This window comes from Dendrobates tinctorius, unplaced genomic scaffold (assembly GCF_039654945.1).
Source record: "Dendrobates tinctorius isolate UK_male_01 unplaced genomic scaffold, ASM3965494v1 ptg000062l, whole genome shotgun sequence".
NCBI classification, from domain to species: domain Eukaryota; kingdom Metazoa; phylum Chordata; class Amphibia; order Anura; family Dendrobatidae; genus Dendrobates; species Dendrobates tinctorius.
Window position 1 is genome coordinate 12,118,922 of NW_027361730.1, and position 27,237 is coordinate 12,146,158.

At 44.4% G+C, this 27,237-nt stretch overlaps 1 protein-coding gene across 4 annotated transcripts in view; it reads left to right on the forward strand.

Annotated features, from left to right (window-relative positions):
- The window catches only part of PPP6R2 (protein phosphatase 6 regulatory subunit 2), a 277,099-nt gene that overhangs the window by 235,260 nt on the left and 14,602 nt on the right, over positions 1-27,237 (forward strand). For 2 of the 4 annotated variants that reach the window (XM_073579254.1, XM_073579253.1), the window contains exons 22-23: positions 6,355-6,559; positions 7,857-7,874. In XM_073579254.1, the coding sequence (XP_073435355.1) occupies positions 6,355-6,559; positions 7,857-7,874 (223 nt within the window). The remainder of the gene's footprint in view (positions 1-6,354; positions 6,560-7,856; positions 7,875-27,237) is intronic. The other 2 variants (XM_073579256.1, XM_073579255.1) reach the window with 1 other exon arrangement.

Sequence of the window (27,237 nt, forward strand, 5' to 3'; positions counted from 1 at the left end):
CGGTCAGTGTATATACAGTGAGGGGGATTAGACTGTGTATAAGAGAGCATCATACTGTGTATAGGGGAGCATCATACAGTGTATAGGGGAGCTGTACAGGGGGGGAGACTCATGACATTATTAAATGTAAAGTGGGCACTTATTGTTATAGGGAACTCAGGTAACTGTGACTGTCAAAGGGGCACAAATGGCGCTATTACTTTCTAGGGGACAAAATATGGGCACTGTTTTCGAGAGTTGCTTTAGAACTTACAGGGCACAGAGAACCACACAGCAGGTACAGTTAAAGGGACACATACATCAGCAGCGGCTCAGCATTGAGGTATCAGCAGGGTGAGGAGTTTGTGCAGGTAGGGAGTAGTCCCATTGGTGACAGTGCTGAAAATATGAGACATGAAATGAATCTTTGTTGTAATCTCTGCAGACGAGTCCTGGCTGGAAGAAGTTGTCATGTTGGTCTGGGCCAGATGGAAAAGTGAACGATTCCATCAGAAAGAACGTCAGCTGTAAGTTACCATCTGTAACTGTGCTGTGATCTCTTATACGGTATGTTGTGTAGGACAGGTATCTACCACTCACTATATGGCGGTAATATCAATATTGGTCTTTATTTAGAAATTATATTCAGAAACAGCGCGGTCCTCTGCTGAGGTTCTCCTCCACTATTATTGTGGGTCACCGAGTTGTAATCAAGGTTACCTGGTTGGGGGCCCACTCAGAAGAAGTTTTGCCCCCCTGAACCAAAACCCTAGCCTCTGGTGGTCGGCAATGAAAGCAGTCCCCTTCACTCCGCTTATCTCTGCAGGTCAGACTGACACTCAGTCAGTGGACTTGAGCTCCTCTCTCAACTAGGGAGAGATCCTTTTATCCTGTCTAACGTTAGTGGTGTCTACCGATGGCCAGTCTTCACCACAATGCTCAAGGTCCCCGGCCAACTCGGATGCCTAGACTCCAATGAACGTTCTGGAGATCCGATTGATATGACTAGCCCTGCCGTCAGGGTCTCGCCTCAGGCGAGTGGGAACTTCATCTAGAAGTCTTCCAACTAATCTGTCTTCGCTAAGGCACTCAGATGTATATCTGATGGCGTCCAAACTGAACGCCAAAATACTCGAGTTCTGACCGAGGTGGGACTCTCACAACAAGTTGTAAGCGACTGTTGCTGTAAGGCCGCCTCAGCACACATATCGTGGGTAATGGCGGTGGTGCAGCCAAAGTCATCCTCATGACGAGCGAAGACATTCCAATATCGGCCCAGTAGGGTCTCTACCTGTTGGACTTGTGACGGAGTGAGGTCTGACAGCTCATCCCTCATCCAGGGTTCACAGATACCTCCCCCTTCTTTTCCTTCATAACAATCTGGATTCAGGCCTGGCGCTCAGTTCGCTGTAAATCCATATTTTGGTCCTTTTCGGTCTTCTTGCAACAAATCTGCGAGTAAGGTCTTTCACGCTGGGAGTATCTCATTTGTTTCTTCCCTATCGCATACCGCTAGATTTTTTTTGCTTGGGTCCTTAACTGCTCCTGGAGTTCTTACAGGAAACTCCTTTTTTGATCCGGAGTGACCTTACGGTCATGGAAGGTCGCACTTTTTTCCTCTGCGGTCATGTTATTCAGGCGACTTTTCGAAGGTCCGCTCTGTCTTTTCAGACACCTTTCATAATTTCCATCAAGGCAAGGTTGTCCTCAGGCCGCTCTGTCTTTTCAGACACCTTTCCTTATTTCCATCAAGGCAAAGTTCTCGCCCCTTGTTGCCAAGGTGGTATCGTACTTCCACAAAGCGGAACGGGTTCTCCATACTCTAAACGAAGTGAGAGCTCTCAGAAGGTATGTATCGAGTGCGGCATCTTTCCGAAGGTCGGACACTTTATTCAGGCTTCCTGATAGTCACAGGAAAGGTTTAGCCAGTTTATTGACTATGGTCACCAGGTGGATTCGTCCCACCTTCCGGGAGTCCTTCTGCATCAGAGGTCAGCCTATCCCAGCGGGGTTCTGGGCATACTCTACTTAGGCCATTAAGCACCAGGTGTCGGCACAGCAGGTCAGCAAGACTTTGGTTTCGTCTAGTCCGCACACATTCTTGAAGCTGTATAATATTCACAACCAGACATCCGCAAATGTGAGTCTTGGCAGGCGGACTCTACAGGCTGCGGTAGCGCACTTTTAGGCAGCGGTTCTGCTGGGCCTGATCTGTTATGTTGTCCCCACCCAGGGACTGCTTTGGGACATCCCATGCTCTGTGTCTCCCAATGAGGCAAAGGAGAAATAGGAATTTCTGTGTACTCACAGTAAAATCCTTTTCTCCGAGCCAATCATTGGGGGACACAGCACCCACCCTGTTAATGGCTTTGTGCTTGTCCTGTAAATTGACATGCTATACTCATGTTATTATTGATCTCCTACTGCTTTTGCACTGAACTGGTTCTCTGGGAGCCAGCATGAGTGTGCATACTGCAGAAGAGGAGCTAACTTTCTTTGTATTACTGTCAGCCTCCTAGTGACAGCAGCATAACACCCATGGTCTGTGTCCCCCAATGATTGGCTTGGAGAAAAGGATTTTATGGTGAGTACACAAAAATCCCTATTTTATTCCCTGAAATCACTGGTGTCTGTTTGCAAGTCCAGTGGGCAGTCCAACTCAGTGATGGACAGCAATCTCTGCATACACAGAGGGAAGATTGTCAATTACTGAAAAGGACCGCCCAGTGTCTACTTACAGACATCAGGGATTTCAATTAATAAAATACTGAAACTTTTCCAGCAAAAATGTATATAAATCTGATCGAATCCTCCAGCTCTGTAACATCCTGTCTGTATATCAGATAGCATTTTCAACACGACTGTTCCCTTTAACCCTGTAAGGACCGAGCCACTTTGTAGGTTAATGACTGGGACGCTTTAAATCTGACCACTGTCACTTTATGAGGTAATAACTCTGGAACGCTTCAATGGATCCCACCGATTCTGAGATCGTTTTCTCATGACATTGTACTTCATGATAGTGCTAAAATTTCATCAATATGACTTGTGTTTATTTGTGAAGAAATCAGAAATTTGGCAAAAATTTTACAATTTTCAAACTTTTTATTCTTATGGCCTTAAATCAGAGAGTTCCAACACACAAAATAGTTAATAAAGAGGGATTTTTGGTACTCACCGTAAAATATCTTTCTTGGAGCCTTCATTGGAGGACACAGGTAACCATTGTAGACTGTAGAGTCTTCATGTATCTGTACTTGGAAAAGTTAGTCTTGATCCTATATGGTCAAATTTTTAGTCTCAATTAATCCAGGACTGTCTTGGGATTTGTTTAAGTAGCCACGAGCCACATGAGACCACAAGCCTCATGTAGATTCTGAGGACACTTTAGGGGCACATTTATACATGAAATCTGAAACCGTTTTTTCTCATGAATATTCCTGTATTTCACACCATCCATCTTCTCTTCATCTCGGACCATTTTCCCTGTTCCTGATTCCAAAAAACGGTATTCTTGGGGTGATGTGCTGTGTTGTTTGGCGCCAGACATATCATTTACCTTAGTGACTAAAAAGTTACATTTTAGTCTCATTTGACCACAGCATTTTCCTCTATACATTTGGGGCGTCTCCCACGTCTTTTGGCAAACTCAAAACAAGCCATGCAATTTTGGGGTGTATTAAAGGCTTTTTTCTGCCCACTCTTCCATAAAGACCACCTTTTATGAAGTGTACAGCTTATTGTGGTCGTATGGACAAATACTCCAATCTATTGTTGTTAACTCTGCGGCTCCTTCAGGGTTACCTTTCGTCTCTGTGCTACCTCTCTTATTAATGCTCTCCTTGCCCGGGCTGAGAGCTTTGGTGGGTGGCCCTCTTTTGGCAGGTTTGTTGTGGTACCATGTTCTTTCCAATTGATTATTATGAATTTGATGTGTTCTCCAGGGGATCATCAGAGACTGGGATATATTTTTACAACCCAACTCTGACTTACAATACAAGTGTATGGAGTGAGGTCGCGCCCACTGAACTTGCTCTGGCTGGGAGTATGCATAACGTACCCTCATCCTAGCTCAGAATCCTCACAGAGCACAGTACGTGCGCTGGGGGAATTCATAAGTCTGCAGTCACACAGAGTGCAGAATTTAGACCGAACAACCCCTTTAATTCTTTATAGGACAGTAAAAATATGCCCTTGTAGATACCTCAGGGGGATGTAGATACTGAAGTATTATCTGCTTTAAATTTTGGTTGTTTTCAAGATGGATCTAATTTGATGTATTGGGATAGTGTTGGTTCACTTTAATGTTAGCTATATCAGATTGTAACTCAGGTAGAGGGCGATATAGGGATAGCTGACTGTGAGTGGGTCACCATATTGCAAATTTTGTTTAGGGTGCCAACCTCCACGGCAAGGCATGGGATAAGCACAGGGACAAACGGACGATATCTGTGTCCTTGAACTCTGAGAAATCCTCCACCTTCCCTATTTATTTGTTACCAACCGCAATAGAGGGTGTAATTGAATAGTTAAGTACCGTATTTTTCGCTTTATAAGACGCACCTGATTATAAGACGCACCCCCAAATGTGGTGAAGGAATAGAGAATTTTTTAATAAATGGGGTCCGTCTTATAATGCCAGTGTCCGTCTAACAATTCATATAGGGTATATGTCCCTCATAGCCCCCCCACCCTAAAATTAGCCCCCTTAATCTGGATATGGCCACCTTATATTGAATATAGCCCCCTTGTGCTGGCACACGGGCCCCCTGTGGCTGGCACACATCACCCTGTGGCTGGCACACTGGCCCCTGTGGCTGGCACACATCACCCTGTGGCTGGCACACTGGCCCCCCTGTGGCTGGCACACTGGCCCCCCTGTGGCTGGCACACATCACCCTGTGGCTGGCACACTGGCCCCCCTGTGGCTGGCACACATCACCCTGTGGCTGGCACACTGGCCCCTGTGGCTGGCACACATCACCCTGTGGCTGGCACACTGGCCCCCCTGTGGCTGGCACACTGGCCCCCCTGTGGCTGGCACACTGGCCCCCCTGTGGCTGGCACACTGGCCCCCCTGTGGCTGGCACACATCATCCTGTGGCTGGCACACGGCCCCCAGTGGCTGGCACACATCACCCTGTGGCTGGCACACTGGCCCCTGTGGCTGGCACACATCACCCTGTGGCTGGCACACATCACCCTGTGGCTGGCACACTGGCCCCTGTGGCTGGCACACATCACCCTGTGGCTGGCACACATCACCCTGTGGCTGGCACACTGGCCCCCCTGTGGCTGGCACACTGGCCCCCCTGTGGCTGGCACACTGGCCCCCCTGTGGCTGGCACACATCACCCTGTGGCTGCCACACATCACCCTGTGTTAGATATCGCCTCCATGCTGCTGCTTTTAGTAAAATAAACTCTTTCCTTACCTTCTCAGCGCTGTCCCTCCTCGTGTCTCCCTCAGTGTGGTTGAGCTCCTCCTCCACTTCCTGGTTCTCAGAGCCGGTCATGTGATCAGCACAGCAGAGTGCTGATGACAGCAGCAGCAAAGACACCGGGAGATCAGCGCTGGAGGAGGTAAGGAAAGAGTTTTTTATTTTACTATGGGCAGCAGCATGGGGGCGATATCTAACACAGGGGATCATGTGCGATCAAAGGAGGGCGCAGGCAGCTATAATATGCACCGCTCCCCCAGCCAGTCACCGTGGTGCGGTTTCAGCACCATGGTGATGGACAGCGGCAGTGCATATTATATGAGCGGGAGCAGGAGATCAAAGGCTCCCTTCGGCAGCTTTTACCAGCTCACAGCACCGCTCCAAAGCTGCCCCCACCTCCCCTGGACCCTGCAGTACATATATATATATACACCCCCTCCCCCGTATATTCGGATTATAAGACGCACCCCCTACTTTCCCCCAAAATTTGGGGGAACAAAAGTGCGTCTTATAAAGCGAAAAATACGGTATGTTAAGTAAGCTATTGAAACTAGCTGATTATTCTCTCAAAAATTGTATGTGTGTTTTTTATGTTTATCTACATTATAGAGGTATTTTTGTGTTTTGGTTTTAATTATAATTTAATACAATTATAATTTTAGGAGATGCAAGATGTCACATTTACTAATGAGTGGGGAAAAATCTGCACCAAAAATGCCTGTAAAAAAAAAAAAAATCAAAAACGTGACAAAAACTAACATACACTGTTTTTTCCTGCCAGAGATGCAGAAATTTCTGTTCTAAATATTCACGTACGCTAGGCTTCCCTGCTAACAATACTGTAGTTTGCTACCATAGTGAAATTAAACTAAAAGATATTAAAAGAGTAATCGTAACCATTCATTTACATGATTTTTATATTTTCGGCTCTACAGTCAGTGCCACATCCCCCTGTGTATGGAACGTTTGTGTTGCCAGGAAGGCACCAGTAATTGGTTCAGATAGCAGCTCCTCTGGTGGCTCTGACAGTGAAGAAGATGACAAAAACCATATTATTACTGAAACCATAAGCACTGTAGCAGGACATGAAACTATCAGGCTCACCATGGACACCAAGAATGAGAAGGCTACGTTTAGTAGGTAAATGCATTATATTTGGATGTGGGGAAAAAAGGTATTTCTCTGTTAATAAGCAAAACCTATAACATTGGTAGTTTAGGAAGGAAACGCAAATCAAGTTTTCCTGTTAGTTGCAGATTTTGACACAGATTTTTCACAGCAAAAGATGAAATCGACTGAAAATCTGCAGCAGGACTGATGTGCTGCATGGTCTGAATTTACGTGATTTTTTTTCACTACAAATGTATAGGGGTTTAAAAACCTCATCCACATATACTATTCAATAGTCTCATATTTTTGGGATAGAAATCTGTGAGACATCTGCAGTATGTAAATTTGCCCTAAGTATTTGAGACGGAAAGAAATGTAATATGTCACACTATGGGAGACTAATCAGCCATATAAAGACCAATCCTTCTACATATAAACTTGTTGCCTCAATATCTGTCTTAATCTAAAGAGAGATGCAAATATGCAGAACCCCAGTTTTTCGCTTGTTTTATTCTTTATCTTGCTCCTTTTTCACATTGACCAATGTCCTTAACCCTACGTAACCTGAGAACCACACTCTTAAAGGGGTTGTGCACCACTCGAACAACCCCTTCTGAATCCCTGTGCTTCCCCCCTATAAAAATGATAACACTTGTACTCACTTACGTTGCCAGCGCAATTCCACGTGACATTTTTATGTCATGCGATCACTGTGGCCAATTAGCACTGGCTTCACGCTCCCGACCTCCGGACAAACCAAGACATCTGGGGACATCAATAGAGCATCCGCAGTTCTCGCTTCGTCTGAATATCAATTACATCTGTTGGAGAGAAGATTGAAGCCACTATTGATTGGCTGCTTGATCCCATGACATAACAATGTCATATGGTCTTTGGGAGAGCCAGCCAGTGTTAACGCCACTGGAATCGGTTCCAGAACTAGAGGTGAGTAGAAGTGTTATTAGGTTGCGGGGTGAAACATGGGGATTCAGAAGGGGTTGTCCCAGGTTTGGACTACCCTTTTTAGTATAGTAATAGTGAGAGCTAATAGGACTTTGGTAAAAGATATCCTCTCTGTATTGTTGGTACTTTATATTCATGTGCCAGTTTGTTTCATTTATGAATTATAGGTTTGTGGTTTACAGATCATTTTCACTTTAAAACATGAGTTTCATACATATAAATCATTCTATTTTGTACAGACACTTGAGCTTACATCATATTCGATCTGTCCTCACAATTTATTTTACTGTTTCCTCTACCTTTTCTTTCGTATCATACCCTATCCTTCTCCCTTGTCTTCTCTCCTGTTGTGGTTACTGCTCAGAATCTTTACACCTGCAGGGTATGTACGGCATGCCAGAAAGGATTCAAGCACCTCAAACACCCAAAGGAGCAGGGAGAGTCTCATTTCTTTTAACCACTCATTAAAATGCATGGAGAACTCTCATTATATTGTGTAAATGACTCACCACTTATCCTACGCATCAACCCATTGTTGTTAGATACATGATTATTATGCTGTATTACTTTCATTTTATGATATCATTTTTGCATTCATTTGGGAGCAATAAAGGGGTTTTCCACAACATTGTTATTGATGACGTATCTTTAGCATTGGTTTGGGCCTGACACCTGGAACTCCCACCAATCAGCTTGTATAATTTCCAGCAGTGACTGGATGTAGACAGTGTACATAATTTATTTATTTTACTCACTTATAAAGCATCTTTAATTTCACAGCACTTTACAGACATTATTGGCATTTTCCCCATTGGGGCTCACAATCTGGATTTCCAATCACTATGTCTTTAGGAGTGTGGGGGTAAACCAGAGAGCCCGAAGAAAACCCACGCAAACACGGGGAGAACATACCAACCTCCTTGCAGTTGTTTTCCTTGGGATTTTAACCCAGGACCCCAGCGCTGCAAGGCTGCAGTGCTAACCACTGAACCACCATACTGCTGAATGGAGCACCATCACTGTTTAGGCCTCTTTCACACTTCAGTCTTGTTGCCATCAGTCACATTAGTCAAAGTGTGAAAAAACGGATCCAGTGCAGATTGTAAAAAACTGATGCACTGGATCAGTTTTTCGACGGATCCGTCGCAGCAGCCACTGCAGGAAATTTAAAGGAATAGAATTCTGGAGAAAGCGAGAGAGAATGAGAACGGCTTTTGGGGTTAAATTAAAGGAATGGAAATTCTTCCGAGCATGTTCATTTGAAAAAACGGTATCCGTCGCTGGATTCCGTCATATGATCGACTGCGACGGATCTATCGTAGCAGCCAATGCAGGAAATTTAAAGGAATAGGATGAGAGAGAGAAACTTTTGCGGTTAAATTAAAGGAATGGAAATTCTTCCGAGCATGCTCATTTGAAAAAATGGAATCCGTCGCCGGATTCCATCTTATGACGGATGCCGACAGATCCGTCGCCGATAGGCGTCCATTCTAGCAGACGACGGACGGCGACGGATCCATCACTGTCCGACTTTTCGACAGAGACAAAAACGTTCCTATGGATGTTTTTTCTTGCCGACGGACACCGATTTTCCGAAGGATCCGTCGCACAACGGTCGAAACGGAAGGCCATCCGTCACAATCCGTCGCAAATACAAGTCAATGAGAAAAAAAACGGATCCAGCAAAATAATTTGATGGATCCGTTTTTTTTCTAAAAACGACGGATTGTGACTGATGCAAAATGACTGAAGTGTGAAACAGGCCTTAGTGACCACTGCTAAGTACTGTAGCTCAGCTCCTACCATTGAATATTAGCTGACTTGCAGTACCCAGCCGCAACCACTAAACAGTGTGATTAAGCAGTGGTGTTCCACTCCATTCATTGTTTACAACTGGCCGCTGGTGAATCGGAGAGTGCTAGGTGTTGTCCCCCCGCTAATCCAATATTGAACACCTATTCTGAGAATAGGTCAATATATTGGAAATTGTATTAAAATCGGTTTAATTTTAGTTGATTTTCTTTATTGCTTGCTTGGGTGCATTGTATTGTGGGAAACCTATGTGCTGCAATTTAAATGATACCATTTGGCAGTCTGAGTCGTTTTTAGCACAGTTTATACAGCGCGTATGTTGTGTGGCTGACTTGGATAAGATTGCTATATTTTTTGGACTATAAGGGCCCCGTTACACGCTTCAGTGTCCCAGCGATCCCACCAACGATCCGACGTGGATGAGATCGCTGGGACATAGTTAACATGCACGCTGGTATCCAGGGTAAACAGCAGGTATCTAAGAGTCGTGCGTTTACCCTGGATACCAGCTCCCAGCGTCGCTGATCGTTGGTCTCTCGCTGTCACACGTAGCGATGTGTACTGCCCAGTGGAAGACTGATAGAATTATGGCCCAGACCATTAGGCAACGATTAACGATCATACAACTGATCGTTGCTACATGTCACACGCAACAGTGTCGTTTCAACATCGCTGCAACGTCACCAAACTGGTGACGTTGCAACAATATCGTTCACAATATCGTTGTGTGTAACGGGGCCTTAAGACTTTTTTCTTCAAAAAATGTGTAGGAAAATGAGGGGTGCGTCTTATAGTCTGGATGTACCTGCTGTGGTGGGGGAGTGGCAGGAGCTGGCGAATGTACCTTCTGAAGCAGATGTACCTGCTGTGGTGGGGCCACAGGAGGCAGGAGCCGGCGACTGTGGCTAACTCCTGTGCCGCTGCTAAAGAAAAATGAATTCCCATAGGTGTGGAATGCATGGAATATTCATTCCCTTTAGTAGCGGCACATGTGAACAGTTGCAGGAAGCTGGCGGCTGCAGCTAACACTGTGCCTGCTATTCAAGAGCAATGAATATTCACTGCTCTCCACTCGCAAAATCCCTGCATGCAGAGCAGTGAGTATTCCGGCTGCTGTCCTCGGCTTGTAAACAGCGCATGACGTCCCTGCCATGCGCTGTTGACAAGCATAAATCAGCTGCTGGCATTGGAACAAGACACTGCGATGTGCAAAGAAGGTAAGTATAATGGTTTGTTTTTTTATAATGTTTTTCTGATGGGGGCCATGCATACCAGGATGGGAATGGGGGCCAATCATATTAGGTAAGGATGAGGCCATCCATACCAGGATGTAGATTGGGGCCCTGCATACCAGGATAGGGATGTGGGGGCCATGCCTACCAGGATAGGGATGAGGAGGACCATGCCTACCAGGATAGGGATGAGGGGGACCATGTCTTCCAGGATAGGGATGAGGGGGACCATGTCTTCCAGGATAGGGATGAGGGGGACCATGTCTTCCAGGATAGGGATGAGGGGGACCATGCCTTCCAGGATAGGGATGAGGGGGACCATGCCTACCATGATAGAGATGAGGGGGACCATGCCTACCAGGATAGAGATGAGGGGGACCATGCCTACAAGGATACGGATGAGGGGGGGACCATGCCTACCAGGATAGGAATGAGGGGGACCATGCCTACCATGATAGAGATGAGGGGGACCATGCCTACCAGGATAGAGATGAGGGGGACCATGCATACAAGGATACGGATGAGGGGGGGACCATGCCTACCAGGATAGAGATGAGGGGGACCATGTCTTCCAGGATATGGATGAAGGGGACCATGCCTACCAGGATAGAGATGAGGGGGACCATGCCTACCAGGATACGGATGAAGGGGGGACCATGCTTACCAGGATAGGGATGAGGAGAACCATGCCTACCAGGCTAGGGATGGGTGGGCCATGCATACCAGGATGGGGATGAAGGGGCAATGCCTATGAGGCTAGGGATGAGAGGGGCCATGCATACCAGGATAGGGGTGAGGGAGTCATGCATACCAGGATGAGGGGGCCATGCATACCATGGTAGGGATGAGGGGGGCCATGCATACCTGGATGCGAATGAAGGGACCATATATACCAAGATAGGAGATATTAAGTACAGAATCAACCACATTTTTTGCTTCAATTTTTTTTTCTAATTTCCTCCTCTAAAACGTAGGTGCGTCTTATATTCCGAAATATACGGTACTTCCTGCAAATACATTTGACACTTTACATGGTGGATTTGCTGATTATCTTTTATGTTTAAATATTAAATAGAATGAGGTGGAGCTGAATAAACTTGCATATATATACTGTATATATATATAATTCTTTATTAACCCCTTCACGACCTTTGACGCCACGTAGGCGTCATGAAAAGTCGTGTCAGAACGACCCATGACGCCTATGTGGCGTCATGACTTTAAAGCCCCCTGCGGGTCGGGTGACCTAGGTCACTGAAAGGTCACCCGACCCGCATATACAGGGGGCTTTGTTCTTCGCCACAGGGGGCGTGGTTTCGCCCCCACGTGGCTACTATCGCTCTGATTGGCTGTTAAAAGTGAAACAGCCAATCAGAGCGATAGTAATATTTCATCAATGAAAATTGATGAAATATTACAATCCAGCCATGGCCGATGCTGCTGTAGCATCGGACATGGCTGGAGACACCGATTCCACCCCCCCCACCGGCGATCGCCCCCCCGCAACTGAATGACAGCGGCGATCTGCCGCCGCTGTCATCATCTGCCCCCCTCCCATTCCCTCTGCTCCCCGCCAGATTCCGATAACCCCCTCACCCCCTCTCACCTCCCCCCGGCACCTTCTAAGTCCCCCTGTCGCTCCCGGTGTCCGGCGGGTCCGGTTCATGGGCGCCGCCATCTGCCGGCTGCAGATTCCATTCTTTCATTTTGATCACTCTCACAGTGATCAAAATGAAAGAAAAAGTAAATAAACCCCCCGATTATCACCCCCATAGGTAGGCAGAACTAATAAAATAAAGAAAATATTTTTATTTTTATTTTTCCGTTAGGGTTAGGGTTGAAAAGAGGGTTAGGGTTAGGGTTGAAAAGAGGGTTAGGGTTGAAAAGAGGGTTAGGGTTAGGGTTGGAAAGAGGGTTAGGGTTAGGGTTGGAAAGAGGGTTAGGGTTAGGGTTGGAAAGAGGGTTAGGGTTAGGGTTGGAAAGAGGGTTAGGGTTGGAAAGAGGGTTAGGGTTGAAAAGAGGGTTAGGGTTGAAAAGAGGGTTAGGGTTGGAAAGAGGGTTAGGGTTAGGGTTGGAAAGAGGGTTAGGGTTGGAAAGAGGGTTAGGGTTAGGATTGGAAAGAGGGTTAGGGTTGAATTAGGGTTAGGGTTGGAATTAGGGTTAGGGTTGGAATTAGGGTTAGGGTTGGAATTAGGGTTGGAATTAGGGTTGGAATTAGGGTTAGCGTTGGAATTAGGGTTAGGCTTGTGGTTAGGGATGTGTTAGGGTTAGGGCTGTGGTTAGGGGTGTGTTGGGGTTAGGGTTGGAGTTAGAATTGAGGGGTTTCCACTGTTTAGGCACATCAGGGGGTCGCCAAACGCGACATGGTGCAACCATTGATTCCAGCCAATTTTGCGTTCAAAAAGTCAAACGGTGCTCCCTCCCTTCCAAGCCCTGACGTGTGCCCAAACAGTGGTTTACCCCAACATATGAGGTATCAGCGTACTCAGGAAAAATTGCACAACAACTTTTGGGGACTAATTTCTCGTGTTACCCTTGGGAAAATAAAAAATTGGGGGCTAAAAAATTATTTTCGTGGAAAAAAATGATTTTTTCATTTTCACGTCTCTGCATTATAAACTTCTGTGAAGCACTTGGGGGGTTCAAAGTGCTCACAACACATCTTACAAACGTTCCTTGGAAGGTCTAGCTTCCAAAATGGGGCCACTTGTGGGGGGTTTCCACTGTTTAGGCACATCAGGGGCTCTGCAAACGTAATGACGACCACAGACTATTCCATCAAAGTCTGTATTTCAAAACGTCACTACTTAAATTGCGAGCCTTGACGTGTGCCCAAACAATGGTTCCCCCCCACATATGGGGTACCAGCGTACTCAGGACAAACTGGACAACAACTTTTGGGGTCCAATTTCTCCTGTTACCCTTGTGAAAATAAAAAATTGCGGGCTAAAAAAATCATTTTTTGAGAAAAAAAAAGATTTTTTATTTTCACGGTTCTGCGTTATAAACGTCTGTGAAGCACTTGGGGGTTCAAAGTGCTGCTCACCACACATCTAGATAAGTTCCTTGGTGGTCTAGTTTCCAAAATGGGGTCACTTGTGGGGGGTTTCCACTGTTTAGGCACATCAGAGACTCTGCAAACGTAACATGATGCCCGCAGACCATTCGATCAAGTCGGTATTTCAAAACGTCACTACTTCCCTTCCGAGCCCCGACGTGTGCCCAAACAATGGTCCCCCCCCACATATGGGGTATCAGCATACTCGGGACAAACTGGACAACAACTTTTGGGGTCCAATTTCTCCTGTTACCCTTGTGAAAATAAAAAATTGCGAGCTAAAAATTCATTTTTTGAGGAAAAAAAGATTTTTTATTTTCATGGCTCTGCGTTACAATCTTCTGTGAAGCACTTCGGGGTTCAAGGTGCTCACCACACATCTAGATAAGTTCCTTGGGGGGTCTAGTTTCCAAAATGGGGTCACTTGTGGGGGGTTTCCACAGTTTAGGTACATCAAGGGCTCTGCAAATGTAACATGATGCCCGCAGACCATTCCATCAAAGTCTGCATACCAAAACGTCACTACTTCCCTTCCGAGCCCTGACGTGTGCCCATACAGTGGTCATCCCCCACATATGGGGTATCAGCGTACTCAGGACAAACTGGACAACAACTTTTGGGGTCCAATTTCTCCTGTTACCCTTGTGAAAAAAAAATTGCGTGCTAAAATTCATTTTTTTTGAGGGAAAAAAAATTATTTTTTATTTTCACGGCTCTGCATTATAAACTTCTGTGAAGCACTTGGGGGTTCAAGGTGCTCACCACACATCTAGATAAGTTCCTTGGGGGGTCTAGTTTCCAAAATGGGGTCACTTGTGGGGGGTTTCTACTGTTTAGGCACACAGGGGCTCAGCAAATGTAACATGACGCCCGCAGACCATTCCATCAAAGTCAGCATTTCAAAATGTTACTACTTCCCTGCTGAGCCCCAACGTGTGCCCAAACAGTGGTTCCCCCCCAACATATCGGGTACCAGCGTACTCAGGACAAACTGGACAACAACTTTTGGGGTCCAATTTATCCTAGTACCCTTGTGAAAATAAAAAATTGCCAACTAAAACATTTTTTTTTAGGAAAAAAAAAGATTTTTTATTTTCACTGCTCTGCATTATAAACTTCTGTGAATCACCTGGGGGTTCAAAGTGCTCACTATGCATCTAGATAAGTTCCTTAGGGGGTCTAGTTTCCAAAATGGGGTCATTTGTGGGGGAGCTCCAAAGTTTAGGCACACAGGGGCTCTCCAAACACGACATGGTGTCCGCTAACGATTGGAGCTAATTTTCATTTCAAAAAGTCAAATGGCGCTCATTCCCTTCTGCGCCCTGCCGTGCACCCAAACAGTGCCCCCCCCCCACATATGGGGTACCAGCATACTCAGGACAAACTGGACAACAACTTTTGGAGTCCAATTTCTCCTGTTACCCTTGTGAAAATAAAAAATAGCGTGCTAAAAAATCATTTTTGAGGAAAAAAAATGATTTTTTATTTTCACTGCTCTATGTTATAAACTTTTGTGAAGCACTTGGGGGTTCAAAGTGCTCACTACACATCTAGATAAGTTCCTTAAGGGGTCTAGTTTCCAAATTGGTGTTACTTGTGGGGGAGCTCCAATGTTTAGGCACACAGGGGATCTCCAAACGCGACATGGTGTCCGATAACGATTGGAGCTAATTTTCCATTCAAAAAGTCAAATGGCGCTCCTTCCCTTCCGGGCCCTGCCGTGCACCCAAACAGTGGTTTATGACCACATATGAGGTATCGGTGTACTCAGGAGAAATTGGCCAACAAATTTTAGGATCCATTTTATCCTGTTGCCCATGTGAAAATGAAAAAACTGAGGCTAAAAGATAATTTTTGTGAAAAAAAGTACTTTTTTTTTTTTTTACGGATCAATTTGAGAAGCACCTGGGGCTTCAAAGTGATCACTATGCATCTAGATAAGTTCCTTGGGGGGTCTAGTTTCCAAAATGGGGTCACTTGTGGGGGAGCTCCAGTGTTTAGGCACACAGCGACTCTCCAAACGCGACATGGCAAGCGCTAAATATTCCAGCATATTTTCTATTCAAAAAGTCAAATGGCACTCCTTCCCTTCTGAGCCCTGCCGTGCGCCCAAACAGTGGTTTTTGACCACATATGAGGTATCGGTGTACTCAGGGGAAATTGCCCAACAAATTTTAGGATCCATTTTATCCTGTTGCCCATGTAAAAATGAAAAAATTGATGCTGAAAGAAAATTTTTGTTGGAAAAATTAAAATGTCCTTTTTTTCCTTCCATGTTGCTTTAGTTCCTGTGAAACACCTAAAGGGTTAATAATCTTCTTGAATGTAGTTTTGAGTAGCTTGAGGGGTGCAGTTTTTAGAATGGTGTCACTTTTGGGTATTTTCTGCCATATAGACCCCTCAAAGTGACTTCAAATGTGAGGTGGTCCCTAAAAAAAATGGTTTTGTAAATTTTGTTATAAAAATGAGAAATCACTGGTCAACTTTTAACCCTTATAACTTCCTAACAAAAAAATATTTTGCTTCCAAAATTGTGCTGATGTAAAGTAGACATGTGGGAAATGTTATTTAGTAACTATTTTGTGTCACATAACTCTCTAGTTTAACAGAATAAAAATTCAAAATTTGAAAATTGCGAAATTTTCAAAATTTTCACCAAATTTCTGATTTTTTCACAAATAAACGCAAAAATTATCGATCTAAATTTACCACTAACATGAAGCTCAATATGTCACGAAAAAACAATCTCAGAATCGCTAGGATGCGTTAAAGCGTTCCAGAGTTATTACCTCATAAAGGGACACTGGTCAGAATTGCAAAAAATGGCCAGGTCATTAAGGTCAAAATAGGCTGGGTCATGAACGGGTTAAAGGGTGGCCGTCCTTTCAAGTAACTTTTCAAAATAATCTTTTCTGAATTGTAAATGAGGAGGGCACCTTATTTTGCTACTTTGTCTTGTATCTGGCATTTTCACCAGTTTCCCCCTCTGTAGGCTGAATCTTTCAATTTGCAATCAACTCTGAGCTGGTTAAAGGAAACTAGCTGTTACGATATCTGCCATGCGCAACACAGAGATTGATTTCATTTTTTTCATTTTTTTAATTATCACATACAGAGAGAAACAGCAGCATGGAGGAAATTATACAGCAGTCCTAAGCAGTGAAGATTTAAATACTGCATTGGAATGAAGTAAAAGACTTGATAGAAAGTTCAGCACTATTATGTGTCTCCCTTTTCCTGTTTTCTCACACTCACACCTTCTCCCCTCTCCAAAAGAGTATATTAGATAGGCTGTGTAACCTGATATCTCACTGACCAAGTTGGATTTGAGCAAGTTTTTTTTTTTTTTTAAATGAACAGCAAACTCAGGAGGCAGGAGGTAGAGGAACAAGTGGGCCATAAGTGGAGAAAGAAGCAGAATATTCTGAGGATACATCACAAAGTTTCTTATATTTACATGTACTGTTGATTTACGCAACGTTTGTTAAAAGTACAGTTCTCTTTTAACCCCTTCACCCCCAAGGGTGGTTTGCACGTTCATGACCGGGCCAATTTTTAAAATTCTGACCACTGTACCTTTATGAGGTCATAACTCTGGAACGCTTCCATGAATCACGGTGATTCTGACATTGTTTTCTCGTGACATATTGTACTTCATGCTAGTGGTAAAATTTCATTCAAATAACTTGAGTTTATTTGTGAGAAAAACGGAAATTTGGCGAAAATTTTGAAAATTTCACAATTTTCCAACTTTGAATTTTTATGCCCTTAAATCACAGAGATACGGCACACAAAAAACTTGATAACTAACATTTGCCACATGTTTACTTTACATCAGCACAATTTTGGAACCAAAAATTTTTTTGTTAGGAAGTTATAAGGGTTAAAAGTTGACCAGCGATTTCTCATTTTTACAACACCATTTTATTTTTACGGACCACATCACATTTGAAGCCACTTTGCGGGGTCTATATGATAGAAAATACCCAAAAGTGACAGCATTCTAAAAACTGCACCCCTTAAGGTGCTCAAAACCACATTCAAGAAGTTTATTAACCCTTAAGGTGCGTCACAGGAATTTTTTTGAATATTTAAAAAAAAATGAACATCTAACTTTTTTTCACAAAAAAAATACTTCAGGTTTAATTTTTTTTATTTTACCAAGGGTAACAGGAGAAATTGGACTGCAAAAGTTATTGTGCAATTTGTCCTGAGTACGCTGATACCTGATATGTGGGGGGAACGACTGTTTCGGCGCATGGCAGAGCTCAGAATGGAAGGAGCGCCGTTTGACTTTTTCAATGCAAAATTGGCTGGAATTCAGATCGGACATCATGTCGCGATTGGAAAACCCCTGATGTACCAAAACAGTGGAAACCCCCCACAAATGACACCATTTTGGAAACTAGACCCCCTAAGGAACTTATCTAGATGTGTGGTGAGAACTTTGAACCCCCAAGGGCTTCACAGAAGTTTATAACATACAGCCGTACAATTAAAAAATCATATTTTTTCCACAAAAATGATCTTTTCACCCTCAATTCTTATTTTTCCAAGGGTAACAGGACCCTAAAAGTTATTGTGCAATTTGTCCTGAGTACGCCGATACCCCACATGTGGGCGTAAACCACTATTTGGGCGCCTGGCAGAGCTCGGAAGGGAAGCAGCGCCATTTGACGTTTTTGGCTGGAATTGAGATCGGACACCATGTCGCGATTGGAAAACCCCTGATGTACCTAAACAGTGGAAACCCCCCACAAATGACACCATTTTGTAAACTAGACCCCCCAAGGAACTTAGAATCATAGAATCGTAGAGTTGGAAGGGACCTCCTGGGCCATCTGGTCCAACCCCCTGCTCAAAGCAGGATTCGCTAAATCATCCCAGTCAGATGTCTGTCCAGCCTCTGTTTGAAGACTTCCATTGAAGGAGAACTCACAACTTCTCGTGGCAGCCTGTTCCACTCATTGATCACTCTAACTGTCAAAAAGTTTTTTCTAATATCTAATCTGTGTCTCCTCCCATTCAGTTTCATCCCATTGCTTCTAGTCTTTCCTTGTGCAAATGAGAATAAAGTTGATCCTTCTACAATGTGACAGCCCTTTAGATATTTGTAGACAGCTATTAAGTCTCCTCTCAGTCTTCTCTTTTGCAAACTAAACATTCCCAAATCCTGCAACCTTTCCTCATAAGACAGGGTTTGCAGACCGGTCACCATTCTGGTCGCTCTTTTCTGAACTTGCTCCAGTTTGTTGATGTCTTTTTTAAAATGTGGTGCCCAAAACTGGACACAATATTCCAGATGAGGTCTGACCAAAGAGGAGTAGAGGGAAATAATGACTTCACGTGATCTAGAATGTATGCTTCTGTTAATACATCCTAGATTTGCATTTGCCTTTTTTGCTGCTGCATCACACTGTTGACTCATATTCAGTCTGTGATCTATTAGTATACCCAAGTCTTTTTCACATGTGCTGTCACTTAGCCCTATTCCTCCCATTCTGTATATGCTTTTTTCATTTTTATTGCCCAGATGTAGTACTTTGCATTTCTCCCTGTTAAAAACCATTCTGTTAGTTGCTGCCCACTTCTCCAGTTTATTTAAATCTTTTTGAATCCTCTCTCTCTCTTCTCTAGTATTAGCTATCCCTCCTAGCTTTGTGTCATCAGAAAATTTAATCAGTTTACCCTCAATACCTTCATCTAAATCGTTGATAAAGATGTTGAACAATACAGGGCCCAGGACAGAGCCCTGTGGTACCCCACTTGAGACATTCTGCCAACTGGATGTGCAGCCATTTACGACCACTCTTTGGGTCCGATCACTAAGCCAGTTATGAATCCACCCAACTGCCTTGTCCATTCCATACTTAGTCATTTTTTCAATAAGGATTGTATGAGAGACTTTGTCAAATGCTTTGCTGAAGTCAAGATATACTATATCTACAGCATTTCCTTGATCCACCCAATTAGTGATACCGTCATAGAAGGAAATTAAGTTAGTCTGACATGACTTATTGGAATCATAGAATCATAGAATCGTAGAGTTGGAAGGGACCTCCTGGGCCATCTGGTCCAACCCCCTGCTCAAAGCAGGATTCGCTATTAGTTACAAACCCATGCTGACTCTGTTTAATCACTTCATTCTTATCCAGGTATTGACATACATGTTGTTTAATAATTTGTTCAAAGATCTTTCCTGGTATAGAAGTCAGACTCACCGGCCTATAGTTGCCTGGGTCCACCTTCTTCCCCTTTTTGAAGATAGGAACAACATTCGCTCTTCTCCAGTCTTCTGGCACTTCTCCTGTTCTCCAAGAATTTTCAAAGATTATGGAGAGGGGTTCAAAAATTTCTTCTGCTATCTCCTTCAGTACTCTGGGGTGTAATTCATCTGGACCTGGAGACTTGAATTCATTTAGGTTAGCTAAGTGTTTCCTCACTATCTTTCTGTTTATAGATATCCTGGATTTTTCTATTCCCTTAATAGGACAGTGACGAATAGTTGATGTTACATTTCCTTTCTGAGAGAAAACAGATGCAAAATAGGAATTTAAAAGTTCAGCCTTCTCAACATCCTGTCTTACCATTTCATCATTTTCATCCTGTAAAAATCCTATAGCATCTTTGACTTTTCTTTTACTTTTGACATATCCCCCAAATCCTTTATTATTGCTTTTGACATCTGTTGCAAGCATCAATTCATTTTCAGCTTTAGATAATCTGATTTGTGCCCTGCAGGTTCTGCAGACATCATTATACTCTTCTTTAGATATGCCTCCCTCTTTCCATTTTATAAACATTTTTTTCTTCCTTTTTAGCATGTGCTTAAGTTCTGTGTTCATCCATCCTGGTTTCCTTAAATGCTTCCTATTCTTCCCTCTTTTCGGAATTGTTAACAACTGTGCTTTGAGAATTTCGTTTTTCAAGCTTTCCCATCCTTCCTGGACATTTTTGTCTTTAACCCATTTCTGACATCCGACGTACTATCCCGTCCATGGGACCCGGGCCCCTATGCCCATGGACGGGATAGTACGTCTACCGCGATCAGCGGCGCCCACGTGGTGAGCGCCGCTGATCGCTGCCGGGTGTCAGCTGATTATCACAGCTGACACCCGGCACAATGTGTCAGGGGCGGTCACGGACCGCCCCCGACACGTTAACCCCTTGCACACCGGGGGTTAAAGGGAAGCATCGGCAAGGAGGGGGCTCCCTCCGTGCTTCCCTGAGCCCCCCACGGCAGCGCAGTGTGCAGCGCTGCTGCGGGGGGCTCCTTTCCTGCGGGCCCCCGAATCCAAGATGGCGACGGGGGCCTTCGGGGGCCTGCAGGAAGCTGGCTTCCTCAGTGCCTGCAAAGCGCAGGCAAGAGGAAGTCTTCTTCAATGCCTGTGACAGATTGCTGATCTGTCACAGGACAGTGATGTCCCACCTGGGACTATTTAATAAAGTTAAAAAAAAATAAAAAAAAGTGTTAAAATAATTAAAAAAAATCGCCAAATAAATTAGAAAAAAAAAAAAAATATTCCCCCAAATAAATCCATTTTTTGGAAACAAAAAAAAAAAAAACAATAAAAGTACACATATTAGGTATCGCCGCGTCCGTAACGACCCGCCCTATAAAACTGTCCCATTAGTTAACCCCTTTAGCGAACCCCTTAAAAAATAAAAATAAAAAACGAAGCAAAAAATAATGATTTATTATCATACCGCCAAACAAAAAGTGTAATAACGCGCGATCAAAAAGACGCATATAAATATCCATGGTACCGCTGAAAACGTCATCTAGTTCCGCAAAAAACGAGCCGCCACACAGCATCATCAGCGAAAAAATAAAAGTTATAGCTCGCAGAATAAAGCGATGCAAAAATAATTATTTTTTATATAAAATAGTTTTCATTGCATAAAACCGACAAAACATAAAAAACGACCTAAATGAGGTATCGCTGTAACAGTACCGACCCGAAGAATAAAACCGCTTTATCAATTTTACCGCACGAGGAACGGTGTAAACGCACTCCCCCAAAAGAAATTCATGAAACGCTGGTTTTTGTTCATTCTGCGTCCCAAAAATCGGAATAAAAAGCGATCAAAAAATGTCACGTGCCCAAAGATGGTACCAATAAAAACGTCAACTCGTCCCGCAAAAAATAAGACCTCACATGACTCGGTGGGTCAAAATACGGAAAAATTATAGCTCTCAATATGTGGTGATGCAAATACTACTTTTATAATAAAAAGCGTCTTTTAGCGTGCGACAGCTGCCAAAATTAAAAACCGCCATAAATAGTAAATCAAACCCCCCGTTATCACCCCCTTAGTTAGGGAAAAATAATAAAATAAAAATGTTAATTTATTTCCATTTTTCCATTAGGGCTAGGGGTAGGGTTAGGGCTGAGATTAGGGTTAGGAGTGTGTTGGGGTTCGGGTTGGAGTTAGAATTGGGGGTTTCCACTGTTTGGGCACATCAGGGGCTCTCCAAATGCAACATTGCGTCTGATCTCAATTCCAGCCAATTCTGAGTTGAAAAAGTCAAATGGTGCTCCTTCCCTTCCAAGCTCTGCCATGCACCCAAACAGTGTTTTACACCCACATGTAGGGTATCAGCCTACTCAGGACAAATTGCAAAACAATTTTTGGGGTCCAATTTCTCCTGTTACCCTTAGGAAAATAAAAAATTGGGGGCAAAAATATCATTTTTGTGGAAAAAAATGATTTTTTTATTTTCACGTCCGAGCGTTATAAACTTCTGTGAAGCACTTGGGGGTTCAAAGTGCTCACCACACATCTAGATAAGTTCCGTGGGGGGTCTAGTTTCCAAAATGGGGTCACTTGTGGGGGGATTCCTCTGTTTAGGTACATCAGGGGCTCTCCAAACGCACATGACACCCGCAGACCATTCCATCAAAGTCTGCATTCCAAAACGTCACTACTTCCCTTCCGAGCCCCGACGTGTGTCCATACAGTAGTTTTCTCCCACATGTGGGGCGTCAGCGTACTCAGGACAAATTGGACAACAACTTTTGGGGTCCAATTTCTCCTGTTACCCTTGGGAAAATGAAAAAATTGGGGACTAATTGATCAGGTTTGTGGAAAAAATACGATTTTTTTTATTTTCATGCCCTGGCATTATAAACTTCTGTGAAGCCCTTGGGGGTTCAAAGTGCTCACCTCACATCTAGATAAGTTCCTTAGGGGGTCTAGTTTTCAAAATGGGGTCATTTGTGGGGGGATTCCTCTGTTTAGGTACATGAGGGGCTCTCCAAAGGCAACATGACACCCGCAGACCATTCCATCAATGTCTGCATTCCAAAACGTCACTACTTCCCTTCCGAGCCCCGACGTGTGCCCATACAGTAGTTTTCTCCCACATATGGGGTGTCAGCGTACTCAGGACAAATTGGACAACAACTTTTGGGGTCCAATTTCTCCTGTTACCCTTGGGAAAATAAAAAAATGGTGACTAAAAGATCATGTTTGTGGAAAAAATACTAATTTTTTATTTTCACGCCGAGGCGTTATAAACTTCTGTGAAGCACTGGGGGGTTCAAAGTGCTCACCACACATCTAGATAAGTTCCTTGGGGGGTCTTGTTTACAAAATGGTGTCATTTGTGGGGGGTTTCCACTGTTTAGGTACATCAGGGGTTTTCCAATCGCGACATGGTGTCCGATCTCAATTCCAGCCAAAAACGTCAAATGGCGCTGTTTCCCTTCCGAGCTCTGCCATGCTCCCCAATAGTGGTTTACCCCCACATGTGGGGTATCAGCGTACTCAGGACAAATTGCACAATAACTTTTAGGGTCCTGTTACCCTTGGGAAAATAAAAATTGGGGTGAAAAGATCATTTTTGTGGAAAAAATATGATTTTTTAATTGTACCGCTGTACGTTATAAACTTCTGTAAAGCCCTTGTGGGTTCAAAGTTCTCACCACATATCTAGATAAGTTCCTTGGGGGGTCTAGTGTGACGGACTCAGCTCCTGCTGAGCCCATTTTTTGAGTGGACCCTCTGGGTCGTGGCACCCACCCACCGAGGGCGAGCTGACCTTGTGAGAATCCAACTCCTATACAGGGAGTGTCAGGGGCAAGACCAAGGGGGTGAGCCACCACGACTGCTGGGACCAGACGGCCGGCTCAGGGGACACTAGACGAGTGTCTGACGACAAGGACGAGCAGGAAGCAAGACGAGACTAGACGTAGGTGCAAGGTATCTTCATTAGAATAACACAAGATCACATACAGAGAAAACAAGCAAAACGTGCAAGGTGCGCGCGTGGGCACGCCAAGGTCCATAACATGGTACGTGCCAGATGGCACGCCTAGGCACAGGTAATGGCATGATGGCATCGGACTCCGGACTGCTGGCAAACCGACAGGGTCCAGGGATCAGGCTGCGGACGTCAGCTCCGGACATCAGGCCGTAGTCATCTGGTTCCGGACCTCTGGCAACGGTCGGCAGGTTCCGGGCATCCGGCAGGCAAACCAGGGTTCAGGCAAGGAGGCACGACAGATATCCAAGCAGGGTGCGTGCTAGGAGCCACGCCAGGGTTCAAGGCAGGGTGCGTGCTAGGAGCCACGCAGGGGGCACGCCACACTGGCCAGTACACACGGCTGTACACAAACACGTGGCACTTACCACGGCACAGGAGACGGCCAAGGGGAACCCACGCCGGGGTTCAATGCAAGGACAAGGCAAGGAACACAGGCAGAAACAGAGCCAGGTCAGAGAGAGGACAGAGTCTAGCAGCGGAGCGTAGGCAGAAGCCCAGAGCCGGGCCAAGGGAAGACCTTGGGACTAGACAAAGAAACGAGCACTAAGGAGAGGAGAAATGGTGCGTGTGCCAGGGAGCACTACAGAGCACCATAGGAGAGAGCGAGGCAGAGCAAGCAAAGACTGAGACCATAGGGAGGAACACAAAGCAAGGAATAGCAAGGCAGAGAACACAGGGAGGACTACAAGTCAAAGCATAGCAAAAGCAAGACATGGCAAAACAGGCGAGGCAGAGAACACAGGAAGGACTACAAGTCAAAGCAAAGCTAAGGCGAGACATAGCAAAACAGACTAAGACAAAGAACAGCAGAAGGACTACAAGGCAAAGACAAACATGGCACGAGAGACAACACAAGACATGGCACAAGACAAGAGGCGGAATACGAGCACGGAGCGTGTGCAGAGACGCACTACAGAGCAAAGTGCAAGGGCACAGAATAGAGGGAGCAACCCCACAGACCCAGAGCCTTGCAGGGAAGCAACACAATAATCAGGCCCTGAGCATAGGAAGAGGCGGCCTGATATAGGGCATAGCACCTCCTCCTCCAGGTCAGGACCAGGGGAGCACTTCCAGGATTCTAGACATGACGAGATGATAGCAGAACCAGACAGTGCAGGATCTTAGGAAACGTCACATGATCAGGGTTTCAGACATGACGAGATGATCACCGAACCAACCAGTGCAGGATCCTAGGAAGAACACATGATCCGGGATTCTAGACATGACGAGATGATTGCAGAACCAGACAGTGCAGGATCTTAAGAAACATCACATGATCAAGTACTCCAGACATGACGAGAAGATCACAGAAGGCAGAGCAGAAACGCAGGGATCCTGCAGCTCAGACATGAGGTGAGTCTGCACACAGCTCTAGCGAACATGCAGGACAGCAGACAAAACATGCGCATGCACATCGCTCCAGGAGTTCTTGAGACAAACAGACATGGCAGACATGGCGGACGTGACATCTAGTTTCCAAAATGGGGTCACTTGTAGGGGGTTTCCACTGTTTAGGTACATCAGGGACTCTCCAAACGTGACATGGCGTCTGATCTGAATTCCAGCCAATTTTGCATTGAAAAAGTCAAACGGCGCTCCTTCCATTCTGAGCTCTGCCATGCGCTGAAACAGTCGTCCCCCCCCACAAATCAGGTATCAGCGTACTCAGGACAAATTGCGCAATAACTTTTCCAGTCCAATTTCTCCTGTTACCCTTGGTAAAATTAAAAAAATTGAACCTGAGGTATTTTTTTTGTGAAAAAAAGTTAGATGTTCATTTTTTTTTAAATATTCAAAAAAATTCCTGTGATGCACCTAAAGGGTTAATAAACTTCTTGAATGTGGTTTTGAGCACCTTAAGGGGTGCAGTTTTTAGAATGATGTCACTTTTGGGTATTTTCTATCATATAGACCCCTCAAAGTGGCTTCAAATGTGATGTGGTCCTAAAAATAAAATATTGTTGTAAAAATGAGAAATCGCTGGTCAACTTTTAACCCTTATAACTTCCTAACAAAAAAAAATTTTGGTTCCAAAATTGTGCTGATGTAAAGTAAACATGTGGGAAATGTTACTTATCAAGTTTTTTGTGTGCCATATCTCTGTGATTTAAGGGCATAAAAATTCAAAGTTGGAAAATTGCGACATTTTCAAAATTTTCGCCAAATTTCCATTTTTCTCACAAATAAACGCAAGTTATTTGAATGAAATGTTACCACTAGCATGAAGTACAATATGTCACGAGAAAGCAATGTCAGAATCACTGGGATCCATGGAAGCGTTCCATAGTTATGACCTCATAAAGGTACAGTGGTCAGAATTGTAAAAATTGGCCCGGTCATGAACGTGCAAACCACCCTTGGGGGTGAAGGGGTTAAGGATATCAAGCCATTGGATCCCTCCAATTCTCTTTCTGAATCCCTTAAAATCTGCCTTTCTGAAATCTAACCTTGACGTCTGAGTCTTCACAGGTCTTCCGCCTCTAGTTATCCAAAATTCTAAAATAGCATTGTCGCTACCTCCTAGGGTCCCAGCCACTTTTACCTCCTCAACATTTCCTCCCTGTTTATAAGGATTAGATCCAAGGTAGCAGTTCCCCTTGTTTTCTCCCCTACCTTTTGAAAGATAAAGTTGTCAGCAAGAGAGTTTAAGAATTTCCTTGACCTGTTAGTTTTGCCTGAGAGAGATTCCCAACAAATGTCTTGATAGTTGAAATCTCCCATGACAACTATGTCATATTTTTTGGAGAACTTGGCTAGATGTGTGGTGAGCACTTTGAACCCCCCAGTGCTTCACAGAAGTTTATAACGCCCTGGCGTGAAAATAAAAAATTCGTATTTTTTCCACAAACATGATCTTTTAGTCACCATTTTTTTTTATTTTCCCAAGGGTACCAGGAGAAATTGGACCCCAAAAGTTGTTGTCCAATTTGTCCTGAGTATGCTGATACCCCATATGTGGGAGAAAACTACTGTATGGGGACACGTCGGGGCTCGGAAGGGAAGTAGTGACGTTTTGGAATGCAGACTTTGATGGAATGGTCTGCGGGTGTCATGTTGCCTTTGGAGAGCCCCTAATGTACCTAAACAGTGGAAACCCCCCCACAAATGACCCCATTTTGAAAACTAGACTCCCTAAGGAACTTATCTATATGTGAGGTGAGCACTTTGGACGGGATAGTACGTCGGATGTCAGGAAGTGGTTAATCAAGGAAGGTTAAAGTTGAATCAACCCTCCTAAGCCATCCATATAGCTTGCAGTTCATACGAAGTTGAGTAAAACACTACTTTGATATCTGCGATCAATGGCGTATTCCAGAGCAAACTATGTTTTTCTTAATATGTAAATGAGCTGTTAAGTTCTATGGGTGGGACA